General features: G+C 40.3%; 1 protein-coding gene across 2 annotated transcripts; it reads left to right on the top strand.

Moving 5' to 3' along the window:
• Positions 1-609: 609 nt before the first annotated feature.
• ube2q1 (ubiquitin-conjugating enzyme E2Q family member 1) lies at positions 610-19,253 on the top strand. Of its 2 annotated transcripts, none has more exons than XM_083759987.1 (13): positions 610-1,458; positions 2,016-2,120; positions 4,828-4,950; positions 5,504-5,560; positions 7,630-7,770; positions 9,000-9,084; positions 10,062-10,122; positions 10,226-10,316; positions 10,452-10,510; positions 10,663-10,711; positions 11,235-11,330; positions 12,890-12,956; positions 15,815-19,253. In XM_083759987.1, the coding sequence occupies exons 1-13, from the start codon at positions 1,300-1,302 to the stop codon at positions 15,844-15,846; spliced, it is 1,125 nt and encodes a 374-aa protein (XP_083616113.1). In that variant the 5' UTR covers positions 610-1,299; the 3' UTR covers positions 15,847-19,253. The 2 variants fall into 2 exon arrangements, with proteins under 2 accessions (XP_083616113.1, XP_083616112.1); XM_083759986.1 differs by having other exon boundaries at positions 7,630-7,785.
• The last annotated feature ends 1,377 nt before the right edge of the window (positions 19,254-20,630 follow it).

Genomic DNA, 20,630 nt, shown 5'->3' with positions numbered 1-20,630 from the left:
TCTGCTTGTTTTTAATGTTGTTGCCTTATTTTATCTGTTCTTATCTTTGTACCATTGTCCTATTGTTTTAACTGCTTGCCTGTTTTAATGCCGTTTTGTTTTGCTTTTATTATCTTTTCTGCTCTGTAAAGCACTTTGAGCTACATTTATGTATGAAAGGTGCTATATAAATAAAGTTTATTATTATTATTATTATTATGATGAAGGCTGCATAGGCCAAAACGTTGCTGTATCCCTGAAATATAAGTTGGTCACTGCATTTGAAGACAGTGTGCGGGTGTTTGTTCCTTTTTCAAGATGTAAAAGATAAATAAATAAAGTAAACAATAAATAAAGTAATATAAGTCAAAAAATACATTAATGTATTAAAACGTGGTTTTCATGTATTTACCGGTATGTATGTACTGTAGGCCTATTTAACGTTGGTATAAATAGTCTCCCCTGGCTCCATGATACAGTTCATAGAGCTACGATGATACAGTAGTACAGTTGTGTGGTGTCACAGTCATAGAGTTGTGTACGTACTGTTCTGTTCGGCAAAAATAATAATTGCCTGTTCCGTTTTTCACTCCCCCGCCTTGCCGCGCTGCATGCTGGGATTCTGCGGGAAGGAGCGGAGCGGGCAGAGAATGCGGGACGCCATCTTTAAACCCCACAACAAGACTCTCTCACAGTCACACAGTACAGCAGCGCCGGGAGGGAATGAACAACGACACAGCAGCCAGCGGCTCCCACAACATACGTAATAACTTTGTGATTTCTGGGGGGGGGCGAGTGATCGTTTAGCGGGCGAAGCCAACGAGGAAGCCGTCCGGTGGGACCCGCAGCACGGCGCACCGTGGCCCAGTGGACATGTTGTTGAGCACAACAGCAGCCGCACATCAACAATAGACGGGAAAGAACAACAACAACGGGACTGTGCTAGCGAGCTTAGCATCTTAGCTCCTCGAGCTAATCATTCGCATGATAATTACGAGCTAAAGCTAACCAGGCTACTGTTAGTGAGCCACATCGCTAGCTAATCTGCTCCAAACGTTGTTTTTTACTAGACAGTGTCGTCTGTCCCGAATAACAAACAGTCCGGTGGCGATTAATAAAACCCTCTTCGTGTTTTTACGACACGTACCCCCCGCCTCGTCCATTTTTCGGTGTTGGGACTAGAAATCGCGGCTGTTTTTTTGGCTGTTAAACTGTTAGCATTGGCTGGCTAACGAGCTAAGCTAAGTCCCGGACTCGCCCCCACTCTCCCCTATTCCCGTCCCTTCCCCAGCGGCCCGATCGGCCGGAGATGCGTGGAAGATGTCGGTGTCGGGGCTGAAGGCCGAGCTGAAGTTTTTGGAATCTATTTTCGACACGAACCACGAACGCTTCAGGATCATAGACTGGAAACCAGACGAGCTGAGCTGCCAGTTCAACGTGACCGGAGAGAAACTGTTGATTATTCACTGCAACATAACGGTAAAGACTGGATTTAATGTGTGTGTGTGTGTGGGGGGAGGGGGGAGAGGTTACATGACCATCCGCCTTGTTTATTGTTAATTTAACCCCTGGGGTGTACAAATGGAACCAGATGGACCCGTGATGATGGTCCACTTGGTTCCGTTTGTACACCAAGAGTACAAAATGGATACACCAACAACACGGAGCATTATTTTTTTCCCCTTTTTTTTCTCTCTTTTTTTACTGCTAGCTAAAGTTAGCTAGCATTTAGCCGATATTTTAGCCCAGGCAGCATTTCGTGATGTGATGATGAAACTGAGCAGGCTTCGTTCTTTGCTTTGCGTCGTTTGTTACCTACGCAGTGAGTGAGGATCTATTTCTTGAAGTCGTCACACCTTGAAAACACCCCTAAAGGCCACAGTCAAATGCGGCTGGTGACGTTATTTATTTTCTATCCTCACCACGATGAGGTCTAGTACTCACTCACTGCAAGAGAGAGAGACACGCAGTATGTTAATGTCAGCGACGTGATGATGATCTGAACGTTTGTTTTCCCACAATCTTTCCTCCTCTAGGAATCCTACCCTTCTACACCTCCCATATGGTTTGTGGACTCTGATGACCCGAGCCTTGCACAAGTTCTGGAGCGTTTGGAGGATGTAAGACGAGGCAATACCCTGGTAGGTGTCGAGGTCTTTCTTGGCAATGCACGCACCACCATTATAAATCCATGCCATCGGACGCCCGTTGAATTTGCAGTGACATGGTCATGGCAGAATTAATCTTTTAATGCATTTAAGGATGCCAAATGTTCTCGGGAATGAAATGTATATGATCTCACAGCCCAAGTCAGGAATCAACTTCAGCGATTTCAAAACAACGTTTTCTTTATTGGTGCAAATTTCAGCAAAACTGCCCTGGCATGAACTGAGAGATTAGGGTTTATTTGATGAGAGTTGCCAGGTTAAAGAATTATTGCCCAGGTTGTTTCTCCGCGGGGGTGTTTGTCTGTGTGCATTATGGTGCCATAACGACAGCATGCTGGGTTTCAAAATCCAGCAGATAATCGTAGTGCTAAATCATCTTTTGGCTTGTTTCAATAAGAACCTTTTAATTAACTGTCAGGCAATGCAATCAATGAAAATGTTTGTTTGCATGTCTGTCAATATTTTGGGGGTATTTGCAACAGATAAGCAGAATTACAATACATTTCCGATACATTATTATTTGTTTCCTATTTTATACTTTCAAATTCCCTTGAATATAGCTCACAATGTATCACATCTCAACACACTGTCAGCTATTTTCTTAATTTTTTCGTAAAGTTCACCAACAATGACATGACCAAAATAGGCACGCCAGTTTTAAAGTTTAGTATGGTGGTGTTTTAGAAAATGTTCATTGCTCCGCATAAATTCCATGCTGCTTATAGCGATGTTCATGTAGCTAGAGTTAAAGTGCTGTTCACTGCCACTGAACAGGTTCCTTGTCGATTTTACCCATGCGATTTGTTGCAGCTGGGATTTTGCTGTTGGTTATCAATATCGTTCAAACATTAGACAGCTTCCGTTGTTGACATGAATGCAGAGGTCGTCTGACAAAGCTGTACTACTTGCTGTCAGGCAACTGGAGGGGAGGGGTCCATTTGGCAGGGCTGACTAGGCTCAGAGGGGTGGCTTTTCATTAGGCCAAAGGGCCCGTCATGTGAACACGAATGACATTTGAAGTCAGAATATCAGTGACAAGCAGTTCCTTGTATACACTTGGTGGTGACATCCTTCAGTTTAGATAGTTCTTCACGCCATGTGGCCCATTCGCTTGTTTGTAGGCACCTTTCCACCAATACTGCTTTCAGTAAATGATGGCAGTTACACAAAGGCAAACATTGCATTCCTCTGCACAGATACCATCTGTCTTTGTCAAAGTGTCTCGCTCTTGTGCAGTCCTGAGGTATGTTTGTGTTGCACAAAATTTTAAGAGAGTAATACCAGCTCGCAATACTAACGATACCAGCTGTATATAGTGAATATTTCCTTTGGTTGCAAATATGACCAATCTTGTATATTGATTGTTGATGTTGATACCATTAGGATAGATAACAGGCAAAATAACAAATTTACATTCTCTAATTGTGTAGACTTTGTAAATGAAGTAATGCTGATGTTTAACAAATGTAACTCTTGAGAGTGTAAAATGAAACCAAACGGGTCCATTTGGTTTCATTCTGCACTCAAGAGTTAAAGATCAATTTGATTACCAACTGCATTTTGCTAGGGACCACTGGTTGAAAACCACTGCACTATAAAAATTGCTATCAGAATATATAGCTATAAAGGTAGAAATGTGATATTTCTTGTTTGAAAAAAACAACAAACATCTTATTTCATTTTTTTGTTAAAAGATTAAAGCACTATATTCTGATAGTAATCATTGAGTGTTGGTTCAGTAACAAGAGTCTCAACAGCTACTTAAAAATAATAAAACATGTGGGTTGCAAAACGGTATCCGCTTAATTTTGTCTGCTAATTTCTTTGCCATCACTTCTAATTTCACTTGTTTAATCTGTATTCTGTCCGAGTTCTCTCGCCTGATTGGATAAAATTGGTATCCCGACCTGAAAAAGCATTTTCTGTTTAATAAAGAGCTGGAGAGACACGGAGACTCCTTATTTGCTAGGTCCGTATATATACGGACCCCAACGTATACTCCATGTATATAATGGTTGAGCCCCACGGCAGCTTTGTATTGATCCGGTTGCTATGCAACGCCTCCGTCACCACCAGCTATGGGACGTTAAATCCGATCTCCGTTTACCTCGGCTCAAAGGAGGATTTTCAAACCTCAGTCGGAATCCAGGAGATCTTCAGCCATCCAAAGTTCGGATGTCATTTGTGACTTTGTACCGCGTCGCTCCCGACATTTAACCGATTGATACAGAATCATATTTGTGCGATTTCCCACAAATCCTAGGATCCCTTTTCTAGGCATGTCAAAATAGGCGAACATTCCCCAAAAATAGCTCATCTACATGCTCACAATGTGCGAGTGTGACACATTGTGATCTTGTAGATCGACTATTAGCTGAAAGAATTTGTTAAGGAGGGGAGAATTTTAGATGACAATTGCCCGTGGGGCATCCAAGTCAATTAAGTATATAGGTTTTAATGTGCAATTGTTCACCAGAGTTTTTGTTGACTGGTGATACCCATGGTTCCCATTTTTTGCTTCATAAAATTAAATTGTTGCCTCTGTTCTTGTATTATGCTAACAGAAAAACACCTACACTGCACCGACAAAAGCAAATCTTAAAATGTTCCTATGTCTATCATGTGTCCACTGCTGTGTTTTTTTTACCCTCTCAGTCACCCTGTTGCCTCTGTTTTTCAGCTTTTGCAGCAGCTGAAGAAGCTCATATGTGACCTTTGTCGGCTGTACAACCTTCCCCAGCACCCTGATGTGGAGATGTTGGACCAGCCCCTGCCTGCAGGCCCCGTAGCACAAGACCGAAAGGCAAGTCTGCCTAAAATTGCTCTTGCCAAGTAACTTTCTGTGGCTTAGCACAGCACAGGCCTGCGTTTGATTTTGGGTGACACACTTTCTAGCGATGTGGGAGGAACATCGGTAGCAGGGTTTTCTGCACTTGCAAACCAACCACTTATGCTCACACAGTAGCGCTGAGATGGTAGCTTACAGAAGACCTGTAATGATGTGCTCTAAGCCTTCCACAGATCAATAGCCTCTTCCTGTGGTTTAGGGTCAGTGAAAGGTGCTCTCTGACAAATTGTCTCGTCAACTTGGCATGTCTGCTTTTAACCACTTGAACCCCAGCATCTTTATTCTGGGGGGAACATTAGCTAAATGTAGCAGATCTACATGCTCACGTCACGTTGTGACTTGTAGCTTGTAAGTCTGCTACTTTTGGCGACAAGATTTGGGGTAGATTGAACAAAGGGTACCAAGTACAGTGCAACTCCTATTTATTTATTTTACTAAGTATAGAGGGTCTAAGTGGTTACACCACTAGAGTCAATTTGCCTCATTGTGTTCTCTATTATGTTTATAGCATGGGACCACTGATGAAGTCACATCTGAGGAAGAGGAGGAAGAAGAGATGGGAGAGGTATGTACACACAATATTTTCTAATGGATAGAAACTGTAGTCGACTACCATCTTTGTAACAAGATGGTGTTGGAGATTTTAAAAAGTAACTATAAAAAAAACGTATTCTATCTCACAATATTATGATATCCAAAGTCTGAGACAATATGTAGTCTCGTATCACAAACTCGATAAAATATGCCACAGGCAAATATGATCTTTTGTTCCCATTGTGTTGTGTTTTCTGTGTGATGATCACACTTGCATAGAGCATTTTGCATTTTCATGATGTATGTGGTTTAGGAAACGGTGAAGTGTCGCAACCCAGAAGTGGGTTTCCCCACGCCCCCAAAGACAGACAGAGAAAGGTTTTGATGGGGTGACGGAAGGATGCAAAATGATAAAGCATGTATGCAGAATCTGTATTTTTTAATAGAAGTTAAAATCCGTGGCTGGAAGGAGTTGATCTGCTGTGATAAAGCGTGGTACTTTCTTCCTCCTAGCCTTCAGCCATTGTCACAACAGAGTACTGCATTTTCCTATTTAAATGGTTAAAATAATGGGTCCTGACTTTGAGGTCACAATATTACTTAGGTCCCAATAAAGAAAAGACAATCACTGTTTAAAAAAAAAAGATTGGTTTGTTAAGGGTGCCATTATTATCAGGTTTGTCTAATTCATGTTTATATTATCATCTAATAAACTGTGAATGATCGAGCTTGCACAAAAAGTAATTTCATCCACTTAAATCCCAGTAAATTCTGAATCATAATGTCCAAAGTTTTCCAAAAGATTTAGAGAGATAATGGAGAGATGAGAGAAAATGTATAAGAATTAGAGTAGGGTGCAAAAAAGAAAACTTGGAATATAATTAGTGTAGGGTCAGACCTGGTGTAGCAATGGACAATATGAACTCTATTGGACATTCAAGAATGTGGCCTGCAGTGCACAATCATTACACAGCATTTCTGTCAGCACCTGTAATATTTGATTACACAGTATGCAGTTATGCCACACATCTTCATGTATGAACATTTATAGCAATATAGTTGTTGCTGTATACAAAGTGCTCTGTACCATGTTCTAGTTCCTAAATTAGCAATTGATTGTGTTCTGGCCCTTCATCTAATCAATGGCTTAGGAAACAATTGGCTGATGGCCAAGCGTCTTTGCCAGCCCCTGGTTGAACCACTTTAAACCCTCTACACCAAATAACATTGATAAAAAATTGCCAATCTACAAGCTTATAACTCATTGCTTTGCGACAGGTTGTGAAATTGTAGTTCTATTTTTGTTCCCTCTGTGAACTTGTATGTTAAACAGATTTTGATGCTATATTAATAACCTTTGCTGGGAACCCCCTCAATGACCCCTGTGAGTCCCCAGACTTTACTTTGAGAACCAATTCTTTATTTAATGTGTCCATGTTGTGTCCATGTTGTTTAGATTTGTCTGGACATAACTGATTATTCAATTCAACAATGTACCTGCATGTTTTATGTTTTACTAATACTAGCACCACTGGTGGTACTTGAGCCCTCCTCTGGTGGTACACAGAGGAGTAGCCCAAAAAAAAGACAAAAGTGGAACGAAATATTTATATTACTACAGGTAGTTCTTCTGACCAAACAGTTGGTTGAAATAGGCTATCCTGAAATGAGCATGACGGCGCACCTAGCCGTTAATAGAAGATTTGAGAACGGATTAATCACATTAGAAATATAATCAGTTGTGCTGATTAGTGATTAGACAGAGTTTTGTCAGAGCAGCAGCATTATTGGCTTAGGAATGGAACAAAAAGGGCAGTTATAAGCTCCTGAATTTTAACATTGGTTATTACGGTGGTACATTGAGAGCCAGATATCCTCTGAGGTGGTACTCCAGTATAAAAAGGTTGGGAACCCATGTTAGGATAAAGAAGAAATTATTCTCATTACATTATTGAAAGATATGACATTTTGAATACATTAACCCTACATGAACCTTACGCCTTATAGTCAATTGCTTTTCATGTGGGTGACCCGAAGGTTTAAGCTCTTTCACTTCCAGTGTGTGAGATGAATGCCAACAATGCCAATTATACCCTGCAGGACATCGAAGACCTGGACCACTATGAGATGAAAGAGGAGGAGCCTGTGGATGGGAAGAAGTCAGAGGATGATGGCATCGAGAAGGAGAACCTGGCCATCCTGGAGAAGATCCGTAAGAACCAGAGGCAGGACCACTTGAACGTAAGTGCTCATTCGGTAAGGTGACCTTTCATACATTTTTGGGGGTTGGGGCTGCATGCGGTTGATAGTGTTACAGCTGATATATAGATCATGATCTCAGTGTATTGGTAAATTATCTGCATGCCCTTTTGGAGATAGAAATTGTGCATGATCAATCGGCTAACTATTTTAAATACTGTTTACACCATCCTATGTCTTCAGTTTTATAGAGTTGAAATAATGCCATCAAAATATGATCAACCCTGTTTAATACTCATCAAATTATTGGAATAACGGTGTGTGAATGATTTAAATGACAACTTTCGTTTTTTCAACCAAGGTTCATGTTTTAGGTTATTAGAGAAAGTAAAAGTTGAGTGTTATTTCTTTATTTTATTTGCTGCTTTCTTTCGGGGGCATTCGGACATGGGGCTAAATACATATTTTTGTACAAAATCTTATGGCGATTTCTTTATTATTATTTACTATAGTACTACTAGACCCCAGGAAATTACATCTGACCACACAGGATCACGGGATCTACTGAATGTGTACTAGTAGGATGTGTTGTATGCTCAATATGTCAGTTTGTCACCTCCCCCTTGACATTCATTACTAGATCCTGTGATCTTTTGTGACCAGATGTATTAGAATGCCCCCGCTCCCCCCTGTCAAAAATAGCTGGCCGCAAATGAAACAATGTACACTCATCTTTTACTTTCTCCAATAACAACCAAAAACATGAACCTTGGTTGAAAAAAACGAAAGTTGTCCTTTATTGAAATGCTGTCTTAAATACACATTTTGGGCTAAATTTGCTTGTCATTGGAGGTCCTGTTTTTCTATGTCCTTCTATATGCTGTATGCCTACAGCATCCTTCCTTTCGGGTTACTTTAGATTCTGCCCTTTGATGCAGCATTCTTGTGCAAACAATTGGTTGTTCAGAGGGACTTTCCCCATCCCAGCCTTCTCTTCCCTCTGTTTAGACATTCTGCTGTCTGGGTCTATTTGGGGTCCGAAATTGGTCAGAAAATCTATTATAGGTCAACCCAGTGGCGCAGACTTCCCATGCACTCCCAAAGCATGGGGTGGGGGGGGACTAGTGAGATTCAGTCAGGCATTATCTCGCAGTGTGGGAGAGATGAATATCAAAGTCTTAACATGTTTGCATTTGATGCTAGTCCATGCTTCGTATTATTGATGAGTTATTAAGCACGTGCTGTGTCTTCGTGTTTTATTTAATTTGTAGGGTGCCGTGTCTGGTTCAGTGCAAGCCTCTGACCGGCTGATGAAGGAGCTTAGAGAGATCTACAGGTCCCAGAGTTACAAGACGGGTATGCACTCCTTCTCATAATTGGATCCAGTTGTTTAGTTAATAAAAAGTTAACGCTATTCTGATGGTCATCATTATTATAGTGTTCAGTTAACAGGGTCTCCCTGTCTTCACAGCTACTAAACAGAAAATACATGGTGGGTCACCAATTTTAATCAAGAGAACCATTTATCTGCTTCAATTTGATATTCCAATTTGGTCAGATATATTTTTTGTCCAAGATTTATTTGTGTCATCACTTCCAATTTCACATGTTTATGTTCTTTCCTGATTGGATGAAATTGGTATCCCAACTTGAAATTGTTTGTTTACCAAAAAGCAGAGCAAATAACTCTTATTTTACTGTTATTACACTCTTGTTATTGAACACATTCTCTATAGCAATGATTATCAGAATAATAGCTATTTAGCGGTCATCCCTTTTTAACTAATGTGTATTATAATGTTTTTGTACCAGATATGTTATAACGTCATGTTTGATTTGATTAGTTTAAAAATTGGGACATTTGTTTTACCATTACCTCACAGTGATGCAACATTCCATATGATGTAAAGGATTGTGTGTAAATACTATTTGACCTAGCTCTGCATTAGAAATGGATAGAGGCATGTTGATTTCCTCCAGAATAATAGATGTGATCTGATGCATACATGCATTAAGATTAGATGAAGCAGGCAATTTCTTGACACTAAATAGGTGATGTTATCTAGGTGTGGGATCGCTTTTCTCTCCCAGAAATGACAGAAAAGATGTGACGGGTGCGGTCATCTTATTATATTGTGGCAAATTAATCATTTGAATTGTAGTCTTATCTCATTGCAGAATGCAGTCTTATCTAATTGAATTGAAGTGTGAGCTCATTAATTTGCAGGGCAATCCAATTATGTGATCTTCAAGCAAATGGAAAGACTGGCAACATTTTAATTAATGTGTTTAGGATTCTTTCAATGACTCCAAACCTCCTTGTCTCTCAATAGGCATCTATTCTGTGGAGCTTGTCAATGACAGCCTTTATGAATGGCATGTCAAGCTGAGGACGTAAGTAGCCCCTGGATTTACATTTTTGTTTTAGACTGAAACTATTTACTTTCATAGACTGGTTATATGAATTTATTGATTACACAATTGTACAATTCAACAGGGTGGATCCAGACAGCCCTTTACACAGTGACCTGCAAGTCCTTAAGGAAAAAGAGGGAATGGATTACATTCTTCTAAACTTCTCATATAAAGTGAGTACAGAGACTAATTTCCTCAGATCGGTTATTTTGCCCGATGAAGACCCTGTTGGGTTGAAACGTTGCTGGTGGATAGGAGTATTGTGAGATGTGATCTAATGTCCAATCTGTCGATTGATTTCTCCATAGGATAACTTTCCCTTTGATCCACCATTCGTGAGGGTAGTTTCACCTGTGCTTTCTGGAGGGTGAGTTCATTCCACATGATTGTTTCCCATTTCGACTGCAGGTTTAATGGACACCTGGGTGTTTGTCTGCAGTCTGCAGGTGGCTGCTTCTGACAACACACTAACATTCTGTGTAGCTCATGTTCTTATTTTGACTTTTCTTCTTGTTCAAGTTATGTTCTTGGAGGAGGTGCCCTGTGCATGGAGCTTCTCACAAAGCAGGTATATTGATGTTATATTTTTACACGTAGACATGAATTGAATGCACGGAATTGTAAGCGAAAACCATTGATTTATATTATTGATATCAAAACCGATCGCATCACTCCACAGGCTGGGAGCGTCTGTTGCGCAACATTCGATGTTGCGCAACAGTGGGACGTCGTCATTTAGCCGACGAGATGGAAAATCTTAATACGTGAATAACTTGATCTAAATCATTCCGTCCGATTCTAAGAAAAGATTATGTGTTAGACAGCCCACCGCGGTCCCGTCGCTAGTCGCGATATAATTAATCGTACCTCCCGTTGTTGTCGATCGAGTGTTATGGCTACATCTAGCTACTTCAGCCACATCCGGTCCGTAGCTAAATGTGCTCCGCTGCTATAAATCGCTGGGCGCTATGATTTAATGGATTAAATAACCCTGGGCATTCGGGGTGTTAAATGTAATGGCAATGTTGCTGTGAATTTGTCTTAATTTACACCTTTATGTTTATTGGCACTACTTTGACTCTACATTGCAGGGCTGGAGCAGTGCCTATTCCATAGAGTCTGTTATCATGCAGATCAATGCCACTTTAGTCAAAGGGAAAGCCAGAGTGCAGTTTGGAGCCAATAAGGTAAGCCGGGCAAACTGTTAAAGGAGTTCACTGAAAGTAAAATGTCATGTGGTAACGTTAACCTGCTTAACAGAATGAGTGACACAGACCATGGTCATATTGCTTGATTTAGTGCATTTCTGTGGTGAGGCTGAACGATTCTGAGAACGCCAAGTATCTCTTCCAGTAGCATTTGCACGTGGTTGTGTTGTGTTGTTCAACAACATTGAAGTATATCAGTGGGAGGGTTTAATGACGTAGGAATTTAGTTATTGTTTTTACGGCTTTGTGTCTTAAGGGGCGATTCGTCTAGAACGGCGATTCCCAACCTGAATTTGGCACTCAACCTATCATAGGCTAATTTATGTGACTCATTGGGTATGCTCGATAAAGTCAGTCCTACTGGAGGCGTCAGACCGCTTCCAGCGGATATGACCTTGATTGGTCCAGTTGAGGGCTAAACAGGGTAATGTGTAGCTTTGGCAGTGGCCTCATTCAGCCTCAGAATGATGATCAAACTTGACTCTTGTATAAAGGATATGCGTGTGACATCATCATACCTGGAATTTATGCGGGAACACCTACTGAGTGGCAAAATACTACTTTCTGGCCATGACAGCCCCTACATCCAAACAGAAAAGTCATATCTGATTTTATTAAAACGTTAAACTCACTTTGCCATTCACTTCATGAATAGGTGGACCGATTGTTCGATAAGGAAATGTGTTATACCGAGTGTTGATTCCCTTAAGGTGGAACTGTGAAGCTAACCATATTGTTTTTATGCCTTATGTATAGCCAGAAAGGTGACTTTCCCTATGCCTAACTATGTTTTGAGACATCTCAAAGCATAGCTAGCCACAGCAAATAAGTTACACGGCCAAATCCCAAGAAAAACACAGGATAGTGACGCATGTGCACAACAGATGAGCATTGCCTGCTCTCCTAATGCCTGCCTGAGCGTGGTCATTAACAAGTGTAATCAATGTCACAGACCGTGGCCGTAATGCTTGAACAGATACAGCCCAGAGTGACTGACCTCTCAGAGCAGGCCTGTTGTAATTCTGTCTACATGGTCCTGAAGGCTCGACTTACGCAACATGGCACTGTGCTTTGCACCCGGTTGCGTCGTGGATAGCCAGGGAAGTGCTGAGCTCTTAATGCAGCAGCATCCTTCCAGTTCACTCTGTGCTGTCACTTTCCTTAGACCTTATCGTTATTTTGGTGGCAACTAACCTGGCCCCAGGCTCCCGTTAGAGTTTGAAACAGACCCAAACAATCTAAGATGGTATTTGTAAGCCACCCTGGAAAGAAAGCTTGTTGTCCCAGTTTGGCCTTATCTCAGCTACTGAAAGAAATTGATGTTAGGAGCCCTGATGTTTTGATTTCCCTTTAAACATTCCGTTTCTTATTTTTTCTTGCCTGGTCTTGTTTTGTTTTAAGTTGTAAATAAAAGATTTCCTACATTTTCTTTCTGTGTTGTAAACTAAGTGTGCACCCCCTTTGGGGTATATATATATATAGATCTGTCGTTAGCGTAACACACTGTTATAGGTTGACTGTCTCTTCTCTTTGTGTAGAACCAGTACAATCTTGCCAGAGCACAGCAGTCCTACAAGTCGCTGGTCCAGATCCATGAAAAGAACGGTGAGTGTTATCATATCCTGTTTCATACAGGGAACATCGCTGACCTTGTTTACTGAAACCCAATCCCTCCTTCTGTTCATCAAAGTGTTTGAAATGACTGCTGGCTCAGTGATACGGCACTTCATATTGTTTCTGCAGTAAACATGGACAGCAATTGCATGCACACAGTGTAGTTATTGACCTTACTCTTGAGTCTGAAACTAATTGTTACGCAAAAATAGCAAATCTACAACAAACCCAGAAAGTGTCGCAATGTGACGTGTTATTTCTGTACATCTATTTTTGGCTATTTTTGGTGAAGACATTGGGTGTTGAGGAGAAAAAATAAGTTTTATAACTATTATGCAACTAAGTATATATGGTATGTGTGATTAAACTAATTGGAACTTGAATATCACGTTCATAATAGGGCAAGTACTCCATGAGGAGTAGATTGGGATGGTCTGTTTTGTTTGCACACCTTGGCAGATATTCAGATTAATGTAGTGTGCATAACAAAATTGTGAGTAAAAAGTGAGATTACACAGAGTTTGGTTACAGGCCTCAATATTGCAAACATTTAGATGTAGTTGCATATGCTCCCAAAATGCAATCTTAAACTCAAAATATAAATGGGAACATGTGTGATTCTGGAGTCATCACAACTGGTATAATTGTAAACAACTGATTTTCATTCAAAGATAATAATTAATATTCAGAATCTGTAGTATGTAAGGGGATATATATATATATATATATTCCGAGCCCTACATTATTTGCAGTCTGCCTCGTCCTCACCACTCTTATTTGAGTGTAGCGTCTCATTGTCAACAAAAGGGGAAGCTTTTCACGAATGGTGTCTATTCATCAGGCAAACGAAAATACTCATTGGCTTGACAGAAATGCAAGTGAAAATAAACTGTTTATTGTAACGTAACATTCCAAGCATTCGTAGAGCACACTCACAAAAACCTTTAATAATTTGGTGTTAGGACATATCCTCACAGAAAGGCTTCCTTTCTCACTTTGTCTCTGTTCCATGTGCAGGTACTGGAATATATTTGCACATCAGAATTTCACAGTAAAAATAATAATATATCATTCATTACAGTGTGCCTTTCCTCCTGAATTAAGAAATTGTTTGTCACTTGTAAAATCCACAAATGTCATGTTAAGATATCATTTCCAACAATGTTTGAAATCATTATAATACTATTATTATTATTATTATTATTAAGGCTAGAGTAAGATAACCTGACTCGGCCAGATGGTGGCAGTAGTGAGTTCCTCCTCCTGCCTCCAAGGCAAGACGTCTTGAAGCTGTACCACAGAGCAGATGTAATTACTACCTAACAGGACTACAACTCTAAATTATTATGGTGATATCAGAATTCTCCCCCACTGGTTTGGGTTAATCGTTTCTGCTTGAGAGAGACCAGATTGTGGTAGGAGGAGGGTATTTGTGAACTCAATATTGCCGCAATCTGGTGAGTCAGTTAAGAGTAAGACTAGGGAGCTGAAATTCAATGTCTCAAAAAATGACAGATTTTCCATTCCATCTCTCAGCACATTATTATATATAGATGCATTTCATGTGAGTTTTGGAAGTTTCTTTTTCTGCCATCTTCACTTGCAAAAAAGGGGACATGAAGTTACTATAACTTTTGAATCCGCTGAAATACTTCAATGTATGAAACTCAACATCTGTACCCGACTTTGAAAGTAAAAGAGAAAAAAAAACTAAATTTCTTTACGTGAGTGGTACTGGCCGTACCACAGCGATAACTACACTATCGGTGTGGATGCTCACATAATTATTGTTACTGTATAGTTACACTCGAAAGTTATCTTGCTTGTTGTGGAAGACTCATAAGGCAAGAAGTCTATGAACTATCCCAAGTGTAACTCTTATTTATAGCAGTATCTTTCTTTGGTAGGATTTCCTACCATTTGTCAAATGTGCAATAAGTACCGTATTTTGTTTTACATCTGTAAACTGACACCGACATTCTGGGAGTGTATTTGACTATTGTAAAAGTCAATTCCTTTTTATGGAAAGACTTATGAAATCTTACATTCTTGCAATGATCTTTAGCAAGTAGCCATTTCACCATTTAATAATACACTACATAACACATGCTGCCTTGGAAGACTGTCTCAACCAGTTTCGTTTCCATGTACGTCCATACTAAACGTTTCCATTAAAGGACAGTGTCTTAATAATCAGGCCCTCATTAGAGGCAGACTCGCAGTCTCACACAGACCCATTAACGTGGTGATCTTCCTAAGCCTCCTTTATACTTGGTTGCACACCAGTGGCAGCCGCCTGATAAGAGACAGATTGACACAGAGCCATGTGATATTCTTACACCTGATTTATACTTAATGTGCTTCCTACTTCCGGGCCGCTTGTTACTGCTGATACTAATTAAGGCTCTATTCCATTTATTGTGCAGTGGTTGTCAAACTTTTTTTATTTCACTCTGAGTGTACAAATGGAACAAAATGGACCCAAGAGTTACACACCTGAGGCCATTTACATGGGGCCATTTGCAACCCACTCAAGGACACTTTGAGACCGACCCACTGGTGTAGCACCCTGACTCTGTTTCACTCGAATGGATCAGAGCCTTCATTAGTATCAGAGGTAACACCTGTGAAGGAAGTAGGGAAGGGGCCCAAGTTCATTCCAAAATTGTGTCTGCATATAGCCCATTTTGTGCGGGTGTCATGCTCGGCTATTTTTCCAGACGCAACTAAGAATAATTCAGGCTTTGTAGTACATGTTTGAAGTGGCATTCTAGGATTGTGTATACATTAGGATTGTATATTCATCGTCTCACTTTGTCATATTAACGCTGTTGTTCTTGTCCTCCCAGGTTGGTACACACCACCAAAAGAGGATGGCTAGGAGAGAACCATCCACCTTTCCTGCACCCGGGACCACATGTCGTAGGATCAACACCTTTTTTTTTTTGTTCTTGCGACCAATTTTCTTTAAAAAAAAATGTCCCCGCCTGTTATTTCTGGAGTCAGTGGAGTTACTTCCAGTTGAAGTTTTGGTCCTCTGACCAAATATCCTCTCATTCGGCAACCACCCAGTTACTTGCGCACACATACACACACATGCATACGTGTCAGAATACAACATCATCCGGCTAGTAGGGGACCTTGTCTCCTACTCTAGATATTTTGCTTCTTCACCTTTTGTCGCCTACATTCACACTTTTAGTTTTTCATTTGCACCCCCCCCCCATCCCATACTCCTGAGGAAACAGTGGACTATGTATCAAACCCCCTCTGTTTGATTTGATATCTGCGTTGGGCATGCCAACATTACTGCCTATGACCTCGGCCAAAGGCTGAGGCATGGCAAAGCTTCCCAGCTGCGACGGCGTTAACGATCGGTTGCTGGACAGTGCCTCTCCAGCCACAGACTGGAACTGAAGGACAAGTGACGTTAGCCCTCTTGTGATTGCAGTGGTGGTGCTGGGTGGGACATGTACAACGCAGGGTGGTGGTGGTCGGAGCCACTGCCTCGCTTTCCCCTGGATGGCTTCTATAATATTTGTGCTTATAAAATATCTCTCTATAAATGCCAAGATTCCACTAACCGTGGAATAACACGCTCCTGACTGAGGCAAGCTTGCTTTCAAAACACCTTAACTGTTTTGTTTTTTTGTTATTGAAGAAAAAAAAGCTTGAAGCCCTGAGATGGAATGGAAGTTAAAACGAGACTTCTCTGTGTCCTGGGTGGGACAACACCCCCCCCCCCCCAATGAAGTATGATATACACTGTTGAGCTCCCGAGGTGTTGTCCAGAACCATCGCCCACCGACCAGGCCGTTGTTCCCCCTAGAGCTTCAGAGAGTATGGCTAAAGATGGCAGCATCCTGCAACATGACCAGGTCAAGCCAGGGGCATGTTGGAATTCGATCACACTGTAATGTAGTCGATTTTAACACCTCATGTAAACTTGTAAATTTGTATTTCTGCAAAAGGATTTAATTGTTTTTAATGTAACCTTGTCTGGGTCTTGGGCTGGGCAGAGACTGTGTTACTATATTATACCCTTGACTATTAACAGCAGGGCAATCTGCAACTTCTCAAGACTTGATAGAACAAGGGGGGGAAAAAAAATTGCTTCATGGATACTCTTGCGGAAGTAAAAAAAAAAAAAAAAGAAGAAAAAAAAAATGTATAAAAAAAAACCCGTCAACCATATTCTTATGTAAGCTTAATGACTACTGCTGTTTGTTTTCTGTTTTGTTATTGAGTTTTAATCCTTTAGATTTGTTATTGGCAACAATGACTATATCATTCCTCTTTCTTTGATGACACCTCTTTACTATGATGGCTGTAACAATAATTGCATAGACACAGCTGTTTATGGCATTCCAGAGATTTCAGCTTATTTGTACCTAAATCGCTCAAAACGTGATGAACCTCAGTAAGGCTATGCAGAGACGAGACGGATACTGGAGGTTAGATGGGACTGAGATGTCACCCGCTTCACATCCTGGCTGTCTTGCTAATCGTTTTCCTTCACAATATTAGAGAATAAGTGACCTTTTTTTCCTGCTGTCTCCTCCTTGACCTCATGGCAAGTTTCTTTTTAAATACAGCCACAGTTTCAATAGTATTGGTTATAAATAATGACTTGGCTTCACTCAATCTATTTAAGTCCATTCTGTTACTAGTGTATTTCTGCAAGTGTGTATTCTATCTGAATTGGCCACAGGAAGGACCCAGCTCTCCCCGTCTTCATAACCACTCTCAGTGCTGCCACATCCTTTAGCATGCTGAGTCGTAAATATAATGTGAATAATAGGCAGAAAACCGTGTGAAGCATTCTAGTCAGTGCTGTTAACACATTTGTTGTGGGTGTTTGTTATGTGTGTATTCACATTGTTTTATGTCTGTTGTCCTGGTGGAAGAAATGGCATTGACAACAGTCGATTTCATGCATTCCTCAGTTTCTGGGCTACGTTTTGGATTATCACAAAATACTAACTTCATTCACAATACAGACCGGCTTGCCAAAAAAATGTGGTGATGTAAATTTGAGTCCCAAGTCCTTAATCTGTCTGGTATCGGTAGTCAATGGTCATTCCACTTGAGAACATCAACAGTCATGTTTGAACTCTTCTGAGACATTTAATATCCTACTTAGTGAGTCTCGTTCACAACACGCCCCCTCTCAACAATTATGGTGGTCATCAGCATGGATGTTTGGTGTCGTGCCACTGGTGTCGTACTGTTTGTTTCATTTTGGTTGCGTTCCGTCAAGCCTTTCCCTCTGTTCTCTGGAGAAGCAATCTCAGGAATACATACTGCACACTTGACTTTGCAAGGGATTGGCACAGAATATCATGATGCAAGATCTGGATGTCTTTCTGTCTTGAAGTGGGCATGGTGGGGCGGTTATGAACCAGCTCCTCTTGTTTCACTGTAGACTCTGCAGTGCGTTTTGTTCTTGGCATTTAGGCTTTATTTTTGATTTTCTGAATAACTTTACAACGGATACATTCACAGTTCATAAGCTTGTATTGTAAAGAAGGTTTTGGAGTGATATTGTTTTGGGGCAGGTTTAAGCCCGTTGTCTCATCCCCTCAAATTGGCTTGCTCTTTAAGGGTGTGTTTGGACTGGTAAACGGCCCCCCTTTCCTTTTGATATTGCTGTCTTCTGCATGTCAGTGTATCAGTAAGTGGTTTCTCCCAAGTTGCTGAAAATGGTGGGCAGGTTTGCAGAGGTTGAGTGGGGTTTATAGCAAGACAGTTTTTCCTCTTGCTCATTTAGTTAATATTATGGTTTGCCCACGTTGTACCACAGGGGTCCCGTTCTCCTTGGTGCATTTAATGAGCCAAGAGTCAACATCGGAGACACTTGGACTTGAATAACTCATCCTTTCTGGGTCACCTTTACAAATGCCAGGACTCCCAACACTGTAGCAGTTCAGATTGTTGTGCCATGGGATCTAGTTTAGGTCAACATCTTTTACCTGGCTCTATAGAGCATACAATGTAGTCTTGTTTTCAGTACTGCAGTGGATTAAAAGCTTCTCTTTAAGTAAGACAGGTGGTCTGATTAACAACCTCCCAGTGCTCGACCAACAACATAATTTTGGCTCTGAGATCTGAACTAGCCTGAATCTGGGTTCCTTTATCTTGCTTCATTCTGCGGTGGCCGGGTTTTAAAGTTATGCACTGTTGGCATGCTTTGGTTTTGTTTTTTTCCATTGCAAGGGTGATTTTGACAATGTACAGTAATTTGTAAACTTGCATCAAGTTTATGAATAAAGAATTTTATGAAATACATTTTTTTTGTGCATTATTACTTTATTTGTACATGACTAAAGCCTCAATCTTCCTGACAATTGAATCAGATTTGTGTTGGTCATTAACCCATTTAGGCCTGAGTTAAAAACATTCACTTTGAAAGAATATATATTCAAAGATTTGTGCCACATCTTTTGCTAAATTATATCAATGTTTAAAACATCAAAAGGGGTTCCCGCCCAACAAAAATGCATCTTTTATTTGTGTATTGGTCAATATAAATTAGCAAATAAGCACAATGGCAAACAATGATGCTTTAGTTTCCAAAACGCATAAAGAAGCTTAGTAACTGGTACAAAATGCATGAATATTTGGTTGCTGCAACTGTTAATTCCCTTCTCAATTCAGCACTGTCCTAAATATATTTTATCGTGAGCCAAAAGATACTGACATACAGACTTGTAGTTTACAGTACTGTAAACTGAATATTTGTTGTCCAGCAGATGGTGCCCTTTGCAAGGGATTTAGGTTAGTTTTGACCCAGGCTGCAGTACCCAAGTTCCTACTTAATAATTCACAGCAAATACTTATTGGAAGGGATCCTATCTGCTTCTCTATTGTATCACAATTGGTATGTAAATTTAAAAAATATATAATTCTGATGGTTCTTTGAATTACACATCGTATACAAGATTTGTATACATTTTGAAAACTTGTTAAATGGAACATGCTTCATTATGACTACTTTTCCATTTGGTAGTATATTTAGATGACGATACAGTACTCGATGACCGTACTTTCACTCAAGTATTTAATTTTTTCACTTTTAACAGAGTCTACATTGAAGTATTGATACTTACTTACTTAAGTAAAGACAATCTGAGTACTACTTCTCCACTGTGTAACATCATCGGCGTGAGTCAGTCAGATTGCTCCGGCTAAAGTGGGTCATGTTGTAGATGCCTGGCTTCTGTGATTAATATTAAATCAATCCCCATCAGTTATTGACTGCAGAAGGAGCTACATCAGAAAAGCTCATCCTGACTCTCATCACAGTCATACCCAGTGATGACCTGACCTTTTAACAAATCTATTGGAGCTGCTTGGACAGTTGTGGACTCGTGGATGTTTAAAATCACTCAAGCTTTTTTTCCCCTTTTTTCCCTGATTAGTGTTTAGGAAGTTTTGGACAAATATCTCTCTTATAAGTTGCATAAGATAGTTATTAATAAAACAATTTAATAAATCATTAAGAGGAGTTCAACAAGTGAAAATAAACAATGTATTCATTGAACATGTCAATTGGAAAGATTACATTTTTAACATTTTGCATTATTATTGTTTGGACCCAATGTTTTATACAATTGTGTCAAAGTAACCATCCAACTAACTAGTTAGGACTCTGGACCATACTGA

Source organism: Protomyctophum parallelum, assembly GCF_964188405.1.
Source record: "Protomyctophum parallelum genome assembly, chromosome: 2".
NCBI classification, from domain to species: Eukaryota; Metazoa; Chordata; class Actinopteri; order Myctophiformes; family Myctophidae; genus Protomyctophum; species Protomyctophum parallelum.
Note: the sequence above shows the minus strand (reverse complement) of the source record. Positions and strands in the feature narration are given on the sequence as shown.

Coding starts and splice junctions, on each gene's coding strand:
- ube2q1 (XM_083759986.1), top strand. CDS start 1,300: ATGTCGGTGTCGGGGCTGAAGGCCGAGCTGAAGTTTTTGGAATCTATT. Junction 10,317..10,451: donor TTCTAAACTTCTCATATAAA/GTGAGTACAGAG, acceptor ATTTCTCCATAG/GATAACTTTCCCTTTGATCC. Junction 10,511..10,662: donor TCACCTGTGCTTTCTGGAGG/GTGAGTTCATTC, acceptor TTCTTGTTCAAG/TTATGTTCTTGGAGGAGGTG.